This window comes from Contarinia nasturtii, unplaced genomic scaffold, assembly GCF_009176525.2.
Source record: "Contarinia nasturtii isolate CC-2019 unplaced genomic scaffold, AAFC_CNas_1.1 Cnas_scaffold_1037, whole genome shotgun sequence".
NCBI lineage: Eukaryota > Metazoa > Arthropoda > Insecta > Diptera > Cecidomyiidae > Contarinia > Contarinia nasturtii.
The window spans coordinates 1,269,957-1,284,068 of NW_022198383.1; the positions used below are offsets into that span (position 1 = coordinate 1,269,957).

Consider the following 14,112-nt stretch of genomic DNA (forward strand, 5'->3'; position numbering starts at 1 on the left):
ACTTACAAAGTGGTGACAGTTTGTATCATTTCTTCAGCATCGAAAATATTCCAGTTCAAGTGGTCAGTTTGATTTCATATAGATGCTAGACGATGACATGAAAACCGTTAGTAATATCATCATTGCACGTAACGATCCGAGAATCATTCTCAACACACCATTCGCTTGAGATAGTTCATTTTGTTTCTCCTTTCGAATCGATCTGCTGACAATTGTTTTTTTGACTCCTGTAATTTGCGTTGAATGTTGAATTTCAAAGTGTTTTTGTGCATTAATTTACGTCAATTAAATACCAAGAAATTGTTTTGTTACATTTCTATTGTAAACACTGCCAAACATAGCGAACAAAATATACGAAAGAACGATTAAGTCTGTGCGTCGAATAAAGTTTGGTTAGTTTTTTTTTTGCATACCTTCATTTCCATGTGCAACACGTTTCGCATTCTGTAGATACACCGAATTGAGTGCTCCGTTTGAACAAATAACGGGAAAGACTAAAAACATATCCAGTGTATTTCTTTCTCAATTAGTTTGTTGATCAACTAAGTGTTTTTTTTTTTTCATTTGTGACTCTTTGAGATTGTTGCAACGGTGAACAGAAAAAAATGCCAACGATACGTTTTAGTCGACCATTTGCTTCGGGAAGTCGACCGACCCCGGATCCGTTTGATAAATTCCTCGATTCAAATGGCCTTTATCGAAAGCATACGCCACGCGATTCGACGAATTTGTTTCGTGTCGTCTCTGAGCAATTGTACGATACACAAGATCATTACAAACAGGTGCGCAAGGATTGTGTGAATTTTATGATAAAACATCGTGATCAATATGAATTGCTGGTACAAGGTGATTTCGATGAATATGTACGTGAAATGGCCAATAATGACACATTCGGTACGCTGATGGAATTGCGAGCAATGGGCTACTTGTTTAAACGCAACATTAAATTGTATCGACCATTCGATTTGGGCATTTGGTTCATCGAAGATCCCGAGTATACCGAGCCAGCGTTGCATGTATTTCATGGTTCTCACTTTGATTCCATCTTCAAAAAGTCATACATTATCAAGGCGGCATTCTGTCAATGTAAGTTTTATAATTATGAGCCATTCAGATTGAAAAAGAGATAAGACAATAAACATGATTCATTTTTTCCATCATGAATGCAGCAATTGTTTACGAAATTCTTTACAAAAGAGTGTTCAGATTACCCGATATCGAATATTCGGTGGAAACAATGCTGCACAGCGATATAATCCATGAGCCGAGCTCACATGAATATGAAAACGATGAATATGCAACACACATCATTTTCGAGGATGGTCGCCAATTTCAACTGGATCGACCTGGTAAGCGCTGCTTTCTATTTGAAACTTTCAAAATAATATCAACAAAAATCGTTGATTGTTTTTTGTTGTAGAAAATACGCTCTGTATTCTGAATGATCCAAAACAATGTCACTTCCACAATAAAAATTTCGAAGAGCTTATGAAATACCACTCAAAGCGATATGAAAAATCAAATTTATCCGATAAATTTTGTTCGTGCGTTCGTCAACTGTTATTTGATGGTTTGTTCATACCAATTGCAATTGCGCTGTTTGGGTGTCACATTTTTTATTTACATATTTCAGGAATAACACCATTCCCGTATAAGGTTGCTAAGGCACTTGACGAGAATATTTATCGAAACGTTGAGTTTGATTCATGGAATGAAATGCGCAAATTGGCACGGTCCAAACAAAACGTATCCTATAAGGTATTTTAGTCATTTTTGAATTGTCAAATTCAAATTGTGAATGTGACAAGAGATTTTCATTGTTTATAGGTTGGCATTGATTGCTTGGTTCGATTAAACGATATCGAAGACGAACTGTTCAAATGCCGCATCAAATCGAAAGGATCGTCTTCCAATACATACGTGGTTTACATTGAGCAATTGGGTGAAAAGCGTTTGGTGCCATTTACAAGTTTGCGTCCGTTAAACGATAAGCGGTGTGAAAGTATTAAATCGCGCCATCATGATCCGTGCGCAAAGCCAATATCGAAGAAAGCAAGCATCGAATATGTGTCGCAGCATCAGACACGCGACGCATCATTACACACACTCAAACGAGAAAAGTTTGACGATTATGTGTTTGATTACGACGCCATTTGCGAAATATCAAAGACGCTGGACCTCGACTCGTACATAAATTTGTCAAATTTTCCAACGAACAATCAACAAGAAATCATTGCATATCCATTGGCATATTCACAAAATCCAAATATGAATACAAACAACGGTAGTAATAGCAACAATAATAATACGGTTGCTACAAAGATGAAAAATCGCAATCAAAATTCGAACAATGCAAAGGTTTCTGATTCCAATGAAAAGCAACAGCATCAGCAACAGCAACACCAAATGTCAAAGGCGGATGATGAAATTCCATACACGAAAAATGTTCACGACACCAAACAAGAATCACAAAGCGGCTATTATTCACATCAGGCACCTGAGCAACATGTTGACACCGGCACACAACAACCAATGTCAGGTTATTATTCACAAAGTTCGACACCGGTATACTATTGCTCAACATCCGAATACAATGAACCGAATCAAGTGTACCAATCAGAGATGGTGTTGCCACCACATGGAAGTGTATATACGATTCCCGCGTATCAAGCACCACCAATCCAACCAAATTTATACACGCCAATCGCTGGAAACCAAATGCCACATTATCCAGTTCATGTTGGTAATTGGCCGGCATACAATCAACCAAACAATGCACAAGGTATTATTTTTTCTTCGTTTTTTTAAGGTTAAGTTCTTATGGTATCATTGAATTTTATTCGTTGATGTGATTAGGCTATGTTTTTTCGGGTCCACCAATATATCCAATGCCACCTATTCCAACTACGGTTCCATATTTGCCGTTCCTTAGTCGTGGACTACTCCGATCAAATGGTCGCATCAATTTCAATTCGACCTATGCATACGCACCGAATGGAGATGATCTTCCATGTAAGTATACATTCACTGACTCAATGTGGCACTTGCTTGAATGTTTCGCCTCATTTTCGCAGTGAATGACAAGGCATCGCTGAAGTTTTACTACAATCTTGGCGTGGAATACTACAAATTATTGCAACAAGTCTATGGTACCGGTCAATTGATGGCAATGATCGACGGTGAACCATGTGTTGAGAATAATTTTGATCAGCAATCAAGCGAAAACGAAAGCCAACAAAATCAGTTGGTTTCGGATATGCAGCAAATGAACTTTGAATCGAATGACAACGATGTCCAAACATCGCCATCTAAGGTAAGCAAATGATTAAACACTCGTACACATGCATTTTGCTGAGAGAAATGTGTATTTTATTCATAGAATCCAAGAATTTACAACGAGTATTCATACGGTCGTCGCGGTGCGAATCCGAAGTATAAACGAAACGATAATCGACCAAATGCCGGAAAACATTTTCAAGGATCATTTCAAGGTACATTTGCTGGTCCAACGTCGAAATCGTACTCAAAAAATGGTCAAAAGTATATGAACAATCAGCAAAGTGCAAGCAGCAGTTATGATGGTACTCCGGTAAAGGAATTAAGTGGAAAATCCCATCACCAAGGTCACAATATGCAACCGAAACGCGATCAAATGAAGCCAGACAATGAAATGGCCATGGGAAACAACGGTTTTGGTTCCAATGTTCCACCGTATCCGTTTCATGATCCAAACGATCAACATCTCGGACCACCTGGAAATGGTAAATACGAACGAACATGGCAGCGCTTCTGGTTTGTAGTAAATTCATTTTCATTTATATTCTTTTCGTTTTAGTGTTCCCACGCATGACTCCACCATTTGACAGTAGACGTGCACCGCCGGCGATTCAAACCATTCCAGGATATCCTCAAGTACATGGCGTAAGTTAATTTTGTAAATTAAATTCGATTCGAATTCAGGTTTTCTACAAAGTTCGGTTTAACATTCATCTTACAGAATTATTGGATGCCAAATCCACCACCAAACATGCACATGGTACAACCCCAGCCGCAACAACTGCAACAACAATCGCAGCAGCAGCAGCAACAACAACAACCATCAAGTCAATCTTCGTTGAATACAAGCGCTGGTTCTTCAAACCCATCCCAATAAACTTATTAGGCAAATTGAAATCAAACTCAATCAAATTAGTTCAATCCAAACGCAACATGGTCATGAACGCACTTAATTGCAAATAGCTAATACTTCAATGATTAAGTTGCATAGATTACAAAAACTATTAATTACTTCTTTTTTATTTATACGCAAAGCGATCAATTCCAAAACATACTATTCGTACTCATTCAAATGTAGCTTAATCATAAAACACTACTATTCATATCCTGAACGACTCGAAAAATGCACTATTTTGTTTTGAAATGCTCCAAATGTGATCAGTCGGTGTCTTTGAGCGATTCATTTATTTGCACACAAAATCCAATGGTGCAAAATACGTACAGTATATTTCTTCACAGCCACAAAACAATAGAGCCTTTTTGGATGTTTTGATAGCATTTATTTTTCGATTAAAAGGAGGGTTCACTGGCAAACCGCAATATTTCGAAATATTCGGTAGAAGAGCTGATAAAATTAAATGTTTAATTGAATTCAACTTTAATTTAGAAGTGTAATGGCCACGTTTAAATTAGTTTACCATAACATAGTTGACACTTCACAGGCTTCATTTGATTTTTTCATTATTTTTTGCATACAAATAAAATTACTACTTAAAATTACTATTGAAAAAATAGTTAAAAAAATATTTTCGTATATTACGTTATATTATAAAATAAAAGGCGTGAAACATTTTAGTAGCATGCTAACGTTCAAAACTTAATTAAATCAAACTTGTATTATTAAGACCTTTTTTTTTACACACATTTCAGCTATGGAATTATAAATTGGAAGAATAAGGTAAAACCAAGATGAGCGAACCAACTGTCTAAAATCGATTTTGACTATTATTTGAATTGTGAAATGCAAAGGAGAAATGATACGTCTGAATTTTTAAGAACACAGTTTAATTAACTTCTATTTTTGAATGGACACGTTCACTTTTACAGTCCCAAATTACACTTTGATGACGTTTCTGTTGTCGAATCCTTGCCTATTGTCCATTCGATATTGAAAGTACATTTAAAACAAATTAGAGTTTATGCATTTATCAAATCAACATCAAACAACTGAAGTACATGATATATTTTTGGGAAATTGAGGGAAAGTAAACAATGTTTTTTCAGCTGTAACGCTGTATATTTTTGAACACTTCATCATTGAAATGCGATTCTGAATACGTTTATAAGCTAATAAACGAATTTAAATCGGATTTATGGAAATTCTTCTATCCTGCACATACACATTTTGTCACAACTATTGTACAATTTAAATCGGAAAATGTAATTTGATGATATATATTTCATCTGTCAAATAATCTATTGAGATCTTTCTTAATATTATAAAAATTAAAATAGAAACATCCCTCACACTACGCCAAGTTTAGGCACGATAGAGTTAGCGATTTGTTTTATGCAACATGTTTTTCACTTTTAATATATCTATGGAAATTCTGATAAATGTATGCCTAAATTTATATTATTTATTTATTCATGACCTTGAATGTATTAAAATTATAAACAAAAGCTAAGAGAAAATAAAAAAAAAGTGAAATTCTAGTCCAAATTAGATCCGATAATGATCAATTGAATCTGTTAAAATATCCGTGAGCTCAAAAAATGTGTTAAAGTAAAAGAGCAACATGTTCGAATATAAATGATGTATGGGCAAGTTGCAGTTTTATTTTGACAAATTTCTTGAGGCACGAATATTCTAGCCGGTTCAATTTATTCTTTTATTATTCAAATAGTTTGAATTTATTGAGATTAAACCCTGTGTGAATTTCTTTATCAAGGCTAAAAATTATGACATTAATTTCGACTCAAATGTTATTATTAATTTTTCGATTAATCAACACGCGTCTTCAATTGAAAAATTGTCAAAATTTTATGTTTCTCTTTTCATTAAGATGATATAATCAAAATGAGTTTCGTTTAACATTTTCTCTCGTACAATGCGTTTGTTGATTGTTTCGATGATATGAACAATCAAATTATGTTTAGTTTCCACAAAATCGAATTAGCAGCCGTTTTCTCTGAATCAAAAATATCTCGGTGTATAGAGATACTTATCCAAATGTTTTTTTTCTACATGTGTATAGATGGCGTTCTTACAAGCAATAAAAGAAAGCTCATGATCAGTCGATTCCATTTGAATTGAAGCAATTTCTCGTATTTTTGATATCTCAGAGAAAGAGAAGAAATCTCTAAGACTTTTCTTTAATTTTATCGATTGCAGCAAAAAAATAATGATTCTATATAAAAGCTTGGACGACGGTAATATTCAATTAAAGTACATACATCATATTGCACTATGTTCAACAGCTGATGGTCACTAATAACAGCTGATAATAGCAGCAGCTAGTCAGATGGCTTGAGGTCTGCTTATCAAAACGGAAAAATGTTTTTCTGGAATGAAAAATTTACGACTACTTTCTATTGTTATCACTTGAACGCATTCGTTATCTGTATTTTATTTGCTTTTCAAGCTGTTTATTTTGTGAACGGCTTTAATCAGTATTATAGGCAAATAATTTTAAACGAAATTCGCTTATCGCTGAAAAACAAAACATCATTCCAAACGAAAACAGAATCAGTTATTAGCCAGAAGGTGGTCGTACGAGGTGGATTTTTAATAGCTAAGCTACCACTTCCAAATTTGAAGTGTCATTTTAGATATTACCGATTTTTTATTGCAAATTAGAGCAAAATTATGTCAAAGTGAGTGATTATAATTGTAAAAAATAAGATGATTATTGTGTGTATAAATATTTGTAGTAATGTGGGTCACAAGTGGCTTGTAAATACATTCTTACTATTTAATTGTATTGTCTACATTCCAAATTGGTCAGCTGATATTAAAAATAAATATGCTGATATTAGTAATTACAACGCAAACGGAAGATTTCAAGTTTGGATAATATATAGAAAGCTTGAGCGAATCCGGTGGGGACATTGCGTGATAAATATACTTTTTTCTGGATTAGTCTAGTATCTAATTTATAGTAAGAGGTCAATATTGCTTTTCAAAGAAAATTATTAATACTTCAAAAGTTCGGCCACCATGTAATACATGTATTTGATTTCAAAGGTTTTTCAAACAAAAAATAAAACTTTCTGAAGATTTTGATAAAATTATGAATGATTTACGTAATCAAGTGAAAAAATGTGATAACGATAACTGTATCGAAGAAGAATATAGTTCAATCACTCAAGCATAAGTCGCGAAAAGTATAAACAACCCGAGAGCTTCAGCTCTTATATGTTTTCAATGAGCCCTTTCGTACAAAAATATTAGATTACTTGTTTGTATGCAATTAAGATTATTATCTTGGAAGCTTTATCATTAACTGATCTCAATTACCGTTTACAGCTCATTGTTTTTGCGTTCAAAACTGATTGCATGTAATCATGTAAAAACTTTCCTCAATACAAGAGCTATGTTTTCAAGCAGTGGTTATCTTATTGACGATCCAAAGTACTCATTTTTGAAAACCGATTTGAAATTGGAACGCACAAATCCTGGTGTATATAATGGAAAATGGTATGGAAATGGTCCTGCCGTCAAGTCAATTGGTATTATTCTCCATATTTTCATCTGATCAACTGTTTGTACTACTAAATTATTTGCAATTGAATAGACCCTGCAACTGGCAAAGTTATAGCCGAAGTGTCCACCGGAACCGTTCAAGATTATGATGAATGTGTGAAAGTAGCCGTTGATGCTTATAAAACATGGAGCACCATTCCAGCCCCTCGAAGAGGTGAAATAGTACGTCAAATCGGAGATGAGCTGCGTCAAAAGTTAGATCCATTGGGGAAATTAGTTTCATTAGAAATGGGAAAAATACTGCCAGAGGGTGTGGGTGAGGTGCAGGAATTCGTTGATATTTGTGATTTTGCCGTTGGTTTATCACGAAGTTTTGCTGGTCAAGTAATACCGTCAGAGCGATCAAAACATGTTATATTAGAGAAATGGCGTCCACTTGGTTTGGTTGGAATAATTAGTGCCTTTAATTTTCCGTGTGCCGTTTATGGTTGGAATGCAGGTAATGATGATGAATAAATAAAAAAGAAAAACGATATTGAATATTCGATTGATTTTTCAGCGATTGCGCTCACAGTTGGAAATAGTGTTTTATGGAAAGGAGCTGACTCCACGCCATTGATTTCGGTTGCGACAACAAAAATTGTGGCCGATGTATTCGAAAGAAATAATTTGCCATCGGTTGCAAATCTCTGTCAAGGCGGTGTCGACATTGGAAAGGCAATGGCAAAAGATGAAAGAGTTAATTTGTTAAGCTTCACTGGCAGTACTGCCGTTGGACGAGACGTGGGAGTCGAGGTGCAAAAACGTTTTGGAAAATCTCTCCTTGAGCTAGGTGGCAATAATGCATTGATTATAAATGATGACGCAAACTTTGAAAATGCTTTAGACGCCGCCTTCTTCGGCTGCATCGGAACAGCCGGACAACGTTGCACTACAACCAGACGTCTTATTGTTCATGAGAAATTATACAACGATTTCTTAAAGGAATTGAAAAAGAAATACAAATCGGTGAGTGCAATGAATCAGGTTGAAAATATCCAAATACAACGAAATTTTAAATATATTTCAAATGTTGCGATTAATTTCCAAATATTATAGCTGCTGAAACGAGTTGGACATCCATTAGAGTCAACGACTTTGTATGGACCTTTGCACAATCAAATCGCTGTGAATGAATACAAAAATACAATTTCCGAAGCCGTTCAACAAGGAGGAATCATTGAATGTGGTGGAAAACAAATCGACAGAGAAGGATACTTTGTTGAACCAACAATTATCTCAAACTTACCACATGATGCTGAAGTCATTCAAAAAGGTAACCAACGCCGCATTAGGCTTCTGAAATTTATTTCATAATTTGTTTAATATTTCTCTTATTTTTCAATTAAAAAGAAACATTTGCACCAATCGTTTATGTGCTGAAGACCGAGAGTCTCGATCAAGCTATTGAATGGAATAATGAAGTCAATCAAGGCCTCTCATCTGCACTTTTCACAAAAAATATTTCATCCGTATTTCAAGTGAGTCAACAAGTCGTTTTTATTTCATAAAAAAATATGAACAGTTATAAATGGTTTTGGAATTTTATAGTGGATTGGACCAAATGGCTCCGATTGTGGTTTAGTAAATGTCAATACATCGCCATCGGGCGCAGAAATCGGCGGTGCATTTGGTGGGGAAAAACACACCGGTGGAGGTCGCGAGTCAGGGTCAGACTCATGGAAACAATACTGCAAACGATCAACTGTCACCTTGAACTACTCGTCGGAGCTTCCATTGGCACAAGGTATTGTCTTCGATTAAACAAACATTGTGATCTTTTTGAAAATTTTGTACGATTTTGAAAATATTTTTGAAATAAATGGAATAAACTAGAAATACTTATCAAAACTATTCGAATTTTCAAAAAATTGTGTTGATAGACCTGATTGATAAGAGGCTCGATAAGAAAGAGATGTATGTATGTTCCCTTGAAAGGGCTGTAAGTATCAATGGAATATGCTTATGAATAATTGAAGGGGGTTTATTGACAATTTAATTTAAGCTCATTTCAAATGAGCAAAAATTTGAAAGAAAAAACCAATTTTTCATTATATTTTATACTTTATTTAAATTGAGTTTGGAAATCTTATTGTTTATTCACAAAACAAAAAGAAAATATCAAGAATTTGAATCATTTATTCTATACAGTCTCCAAAATTAATAAATTATTCTAGAAGCAAAATCTTTTCTCAAAGAAATGCCTTTTCATTTGACATACTTATTCCAAGATGATCGTGAATTTGAGAAATTATAAACGAAATGAAGAGAAAAAAAGCTGTGTTTTTTGTGCATGCATTTTGTTTAATTATTGCTGTTGTTTTCAATTGTTTGTAATCTATATATATATTACATATAATTTGGAACCAACATTTTTTTATTAAAAGAGACAGAGGCATGGAAAATTTGAATTTATTGTTTTTTTACTGGGATCATTAAAAATGTCCATTGAGTACGTTTAAAAGATTGCTTAAAATTTGTGTGTCGTTGTTTAAAAATCGTTTCATATTTACTAAAAGTGATTTAATATTCCTCACAGGAATAAACGACATGGCGAGAAAAACATTCAAGAAGGAGGCTTGGATTGGAACTTGAAGAAGTAGTTTTGAATATTTTTTGTTGGAATTAAATTGTCAAATGACGAAATACTATTTATATGAAAAATATTGGAGTTTGATGAAAGGGCTTTGAGGTTTTGGATTGTTTCTTTACCGATGCATGGAATACTAAACGTTTTGGTATAGTAAGACCACCTATAGTATAAAATCAAATAAGAGAAAAAATGAATTTGTCATGACTAGTGAAAGGTTATAGTTGTAGAAATATCTTGTACGCAAGAAAAATTTCCATCTTAAAGCTATTATGTTCATATTTGCATGTACAGTTATATGTTACATAATGATTCGGTTTATATTTAATTTACAGTAGTTATCCTCATCGGAATAAGTTAAGGCCACATTTGAGTAAATACATTTCATTTGTTCGTTATTAGTTTGTTCATGATTAGTTAAATATACTTTTCTTTTTGTTCAGTAGTTTGGTGAATTACCATTCAATAGAGTCGTATTAAACAATTTTCAGACTTCACATGATCATCGATCCAACACAGTAACCACGATTCATTTCTTGTGGCACATAACTCATATGATCGATATGCCCAAGTTTTACGCAAACCACACATTGAAGTTGTAAAAGAATTTTACTGTATCAACTCCGAATGAAATCACGACCACTTTAAATGACTTCTCGGTCATTTCGTGTTAATTTTTGGTATTGGCCCTCAACGAGAAAGGTGCTCTTGCATATACTGATCTTAAATTGTAAATCGTAGATTTTTTTTGCAACTACAACATTTGGTCTTTTAATATGCTCTTTTATTATACATTTTAATCATTTCTCTATGTATCAAGAGCCTCTGATGTCTTGGAATAAAGTTGTTCTTTCTTTGTGCTGACATATATTTGTTTAAACATTGATTTTACTCCTAACTCTTTACTTTATAGACTAACAGTCTATATTTTATGTTCTTTCAATCTAAATAAAATGGTTTGTTCGATAAAAAGCGCATTATTCAATCATAAAATTAATTGGCAGACTAGTTTTTCAACCATCTCATCAATAGATATAGTTTGCACAAAGAAAAGCAATTGATAATAGCAAAAATGTCGCGTGGGATCAAAATATGTAGATGTCATTTGTTCAGTTTCTTAATCTATTTGTAGCTGTGATGATGACTTTCAATTTGTTTGAACTCATTAGATTTTGATATTCTTAAATAAACGATAAAGGTCAATCGTACCACAAACACTGTTGTTTTTGTTTCACAAAGTACATTAATTGATAACATTTTCGGCACGTTTTAATACCACATCGATAGCTGGCATTGTTTCCTGGCGGTGTATCAATTTTACCCTTACAGAATTTCAATGCGCAAGGATACCTGAAGTGAAAGGGAAAATAAATCAAAAAGGAAACGTTGTTATTTCATAGATATTCATCATCTACTTATCGACTTACCATGGGATCATGATCTCAAGCAAGCAATTGCATGGCGTCCATAGGCCAGACACATTATTACAAGAAGCTGTTTGCGTTGATGGAAATGGATAAATCGCCGATTCCAATCTCGATATTGATGAACCTATTCAGACAATTGGAAAGCCAAGAAGAATCATTTAAATCAAGTTCGTTGATTTACATCAAAGGTCGTAATGTTTTACAAAGCATATGTACCTGGTTTGGATGATAAAAATTTTATGTCATCATCACTGATGTATGTTGAATCTGCTGCTTCCGAACATAGTCCAGCAATGTGTTGACTGATTGGTGCTGCATGCGGTAAATTTATCCAAGCTGTCATCGTGAAATTTTCTCGGCCCCGATCCTCTTCTGGCTGTCGTATTGTACTGGGATTTTTCTAAAAAAAAATTATAAAATGGGACATCAGTTTGAATTCCATTCAAACAAATTTCGCAATCCAAAAATGTGTACACACCTGTCGGAGTTTAGATATCGCATCGGTTGAAATAAAATCACCTTTTGACAGTCTTGATACAAAACACATAACTTGATATTGACTTTGGCCCCGCTCCTCTTCACCGAGCACAAGCGCTTTCAAAACTTGAACTTCCTGTTGATTAGAAATATTTTGTGTTCATTATTATGCACTTCACGCTTTTAGCTGGTCAGATTAATGACACATCACTTGTTTAAGCGTTTTCATTAGTTTTTAAGTACTTACATTTCGAAAATCTATCAGTTGTGTTACTAGCGTGCCATCAGTGCGCTGGAACTCCAATATGATATAATCATCCAACAAGTTTGATGTTATTGTCTCCTGGATTACTTCTCCTCCCTGTTAATTTCACAAAAAAAATGGTGTTAGTGTTTTGTGAAACAAGAACAAGTTTGACAATTTCAGCCGATTTCTGGAAATTTGGTTCCTAAACAAAATACAATTTTGTTTTTTCTTTCTTTTTATATGGCTTTAAATTCGAAACTGCAAATACAATGTTTCACATTTTCTCTCACTAAAAATATCATAAGATGAAAATTGTTTCATGTGGGATGTAAAACAAGTCATTAATGCAAGGATCGTAATTGCTGTTGCATATTTTGTCATTAAAAACTTCATCCCATCCAACGAATTTAATGACTAGCAACAATTGGAATGGTTTCTCATTAAAATGAAAACAATCTATCTATTTTGTTAAAATATCGATTTAAGTTCGCTGCATAAGAACAAAATGAGAATTTTATTCGGTTTAATCGTATACACACCTGATTTTGAACATTTATCACTAGTTCAGAGTCTGTGAACAGTGTTTTTGTACACAATATAAATTGCAAAGTATAAACACTAAAGATGAATTTAATAATACACTTTTTTTTTTTTTTTTTTTCAGTTGTATTGGCTCATTCCGCATTGAAATTGTGACGAAATATTTGTTCAAATAATTCATCCATCGTGTGTTATTGAGCATTTAGAAAATTTTGCCATTATTTCGAATGCACCACCAGGCACTTCCGATAAACAAAACTGTTGAAGAACACCATTTATTTACTGCGATAAGAGAATACACCGAATTATTATTATAATTGATATAGCTTCAATGTAAATAAAACATAACACACTTTATTACTGTCTTTGAAATTAATACTTTAAAAATGACATTTCGATTCACCTTTCTGCAAAGTGATACAGATTTTTTTTTTTTTAATTTTTCATTTTGCACTTCCATTTACACAAATAGATGCACATGAACTGTCATTCGAAGAGCAATGTAAATCAAACAAAAGCGAAAATGTTCGTGTACTCACGTAGACAATCATATTCACACTGTCATACGTTGTATGTCACATATGGCCAAGAAGTAATGTAGGATATATTACAAAGTAATGGAAATGTGTTGCTATCTTCACGGCATACATCTATCCCAGGCAGCAACGATGAAATTATGTTACATCGTATTATGTCGTTAGAACTTTTGGCAATTGCGACACTTTCTATTTAAAAAAAAAAAACAACAGTTAATTTTGATTTTCGAACTAGATGTTACGGACTGAGTACATGAAATACGGATTGAGCGTCGCAAATTCCATAAATTTGTGGAAAATTTCCATATCCAGAATTTATTCAAAAAGTCAAGTGTTATCCAATACATAAGTATATAAAATTGCAAATATAATCGCGTGTATTTATTCGTCTGATTTCAAGGTGATTGCAATTTTAACCTGATTGCTGTTCTTTTCTTTAAAAACGTACAAAAACATGAAAAAAAACTGGATAAGTTTCTTAATATTTTCAAAATAACATAAAGTCATTTTGAGTTTGGAGTCGATTTTCAGAGTTTATTATCAATTTGTTTGTT

The 14,112-nt window shown here is 33.6% G+C and overlaps 3 protein-coding genes across 4 annotated transcripts in view; 2 read left to right on the forward strand and 1 right to left on the reverse strand.

The window, feature by feature from the left end:
* Positions 1-281: 281 nt before the first annotated feature.
* Positions 282-4,882, forward strand: LOC116344234 (protein ovarian tumor locus-like). The gene is made up of 11 exons (XM_031772687.1): positions 282-392; positions 580-1,086; positions 1,170-1,349; positions 1,421-1,570; positions 1,634-1,758; positions 1,828-2,782; positions 2,857-3,012; positions 3,075-3,313; positions 3,380-3,761; positions 3,836-3,921; positions 3,998-4,882. Exons 2-11 carry the CDS (start codon positions 606-608, stop codon positions 4,151-4,153), a joined length of 2,910 nt encoding a protein of 969 aa, XP_031628547.1. The 5' UTR covers positions 282-392; positions 580-605; the 3' UTR covers positions 4,154-4,882.
* Positions 4,883-6,740: 1,858 nt separating this feature from the next.
* Positions 6,741-9,592, forward strand: LOC116344338 (putative aldehyde dehydrogenase family 7 member A1 homolog). Of its 2 annotated transcripts, none has more exons than XM_031772826.1 (7): positions 6,741-6,873; positions 7,526-7,728; positions 7,794-8,201; positions 8,262-8,710; positions 8,801-9,017; positions 9,095-9,222; positions 9,293-9,592. In XM_031772826.1, the coding sequence occupies exons 1-7, from the start codon at positions 6,866-6,868 to the stop codon at positions 9,503-9,505; spliced, it is 1,626 nt and encodes a 541-aa protein (XP_031628686.1). In that variant the 5' UTR covers positions 6,741-6,865; the 3' UTR covers positions 9,506-9,592. The 2 variants fall into 2 exon arrangements, with proteins under 2 accessions (XP_031628686.1, XP_031628687.1); XM_031772827.1 differs by lacking the exon at positions 6,741-6,873 and adding an exon at positions 7,250-7,461.
* Positions 9,593-10,583: 991 nt separating this feature from the next.
* LOC116344382 (out at first protein) overlaps positions 10,584-14,112 on the reverse strand; it is a 9,143-nt gene continuing 5,614 nt past the window's right edge. Inside the window, exons 2-7 of the mRNA XM_031772885.1 lie at positions 13,022-13,112; positions 12,483-12,596; positions 12,237-12,371; positions 11,975-12,158; positions 11,759-11,882; positions 10,584-11,681 (exon numbers count right to left, since the gene is read on the reverse strand). Of these exons, the coding sequence (XP_031628745.1) occupies positions 11,531-11,681; positions 11,759-11,882; positions 11,975-12,158; positions 12,237-12,371; positions 12,483-12,596; positions 13,022-13,112 (799 nt within the window). The 3' untranslated portion in view covers positions 10,584-11,530. The remainder of the gene's footprint in view (positions 11,682-11,758; positions 11,883-11,974; positions 12,159-12,236; positions 12,372-12,482; positions 12,597-13,021; positions 13,113-14,112) is intronic.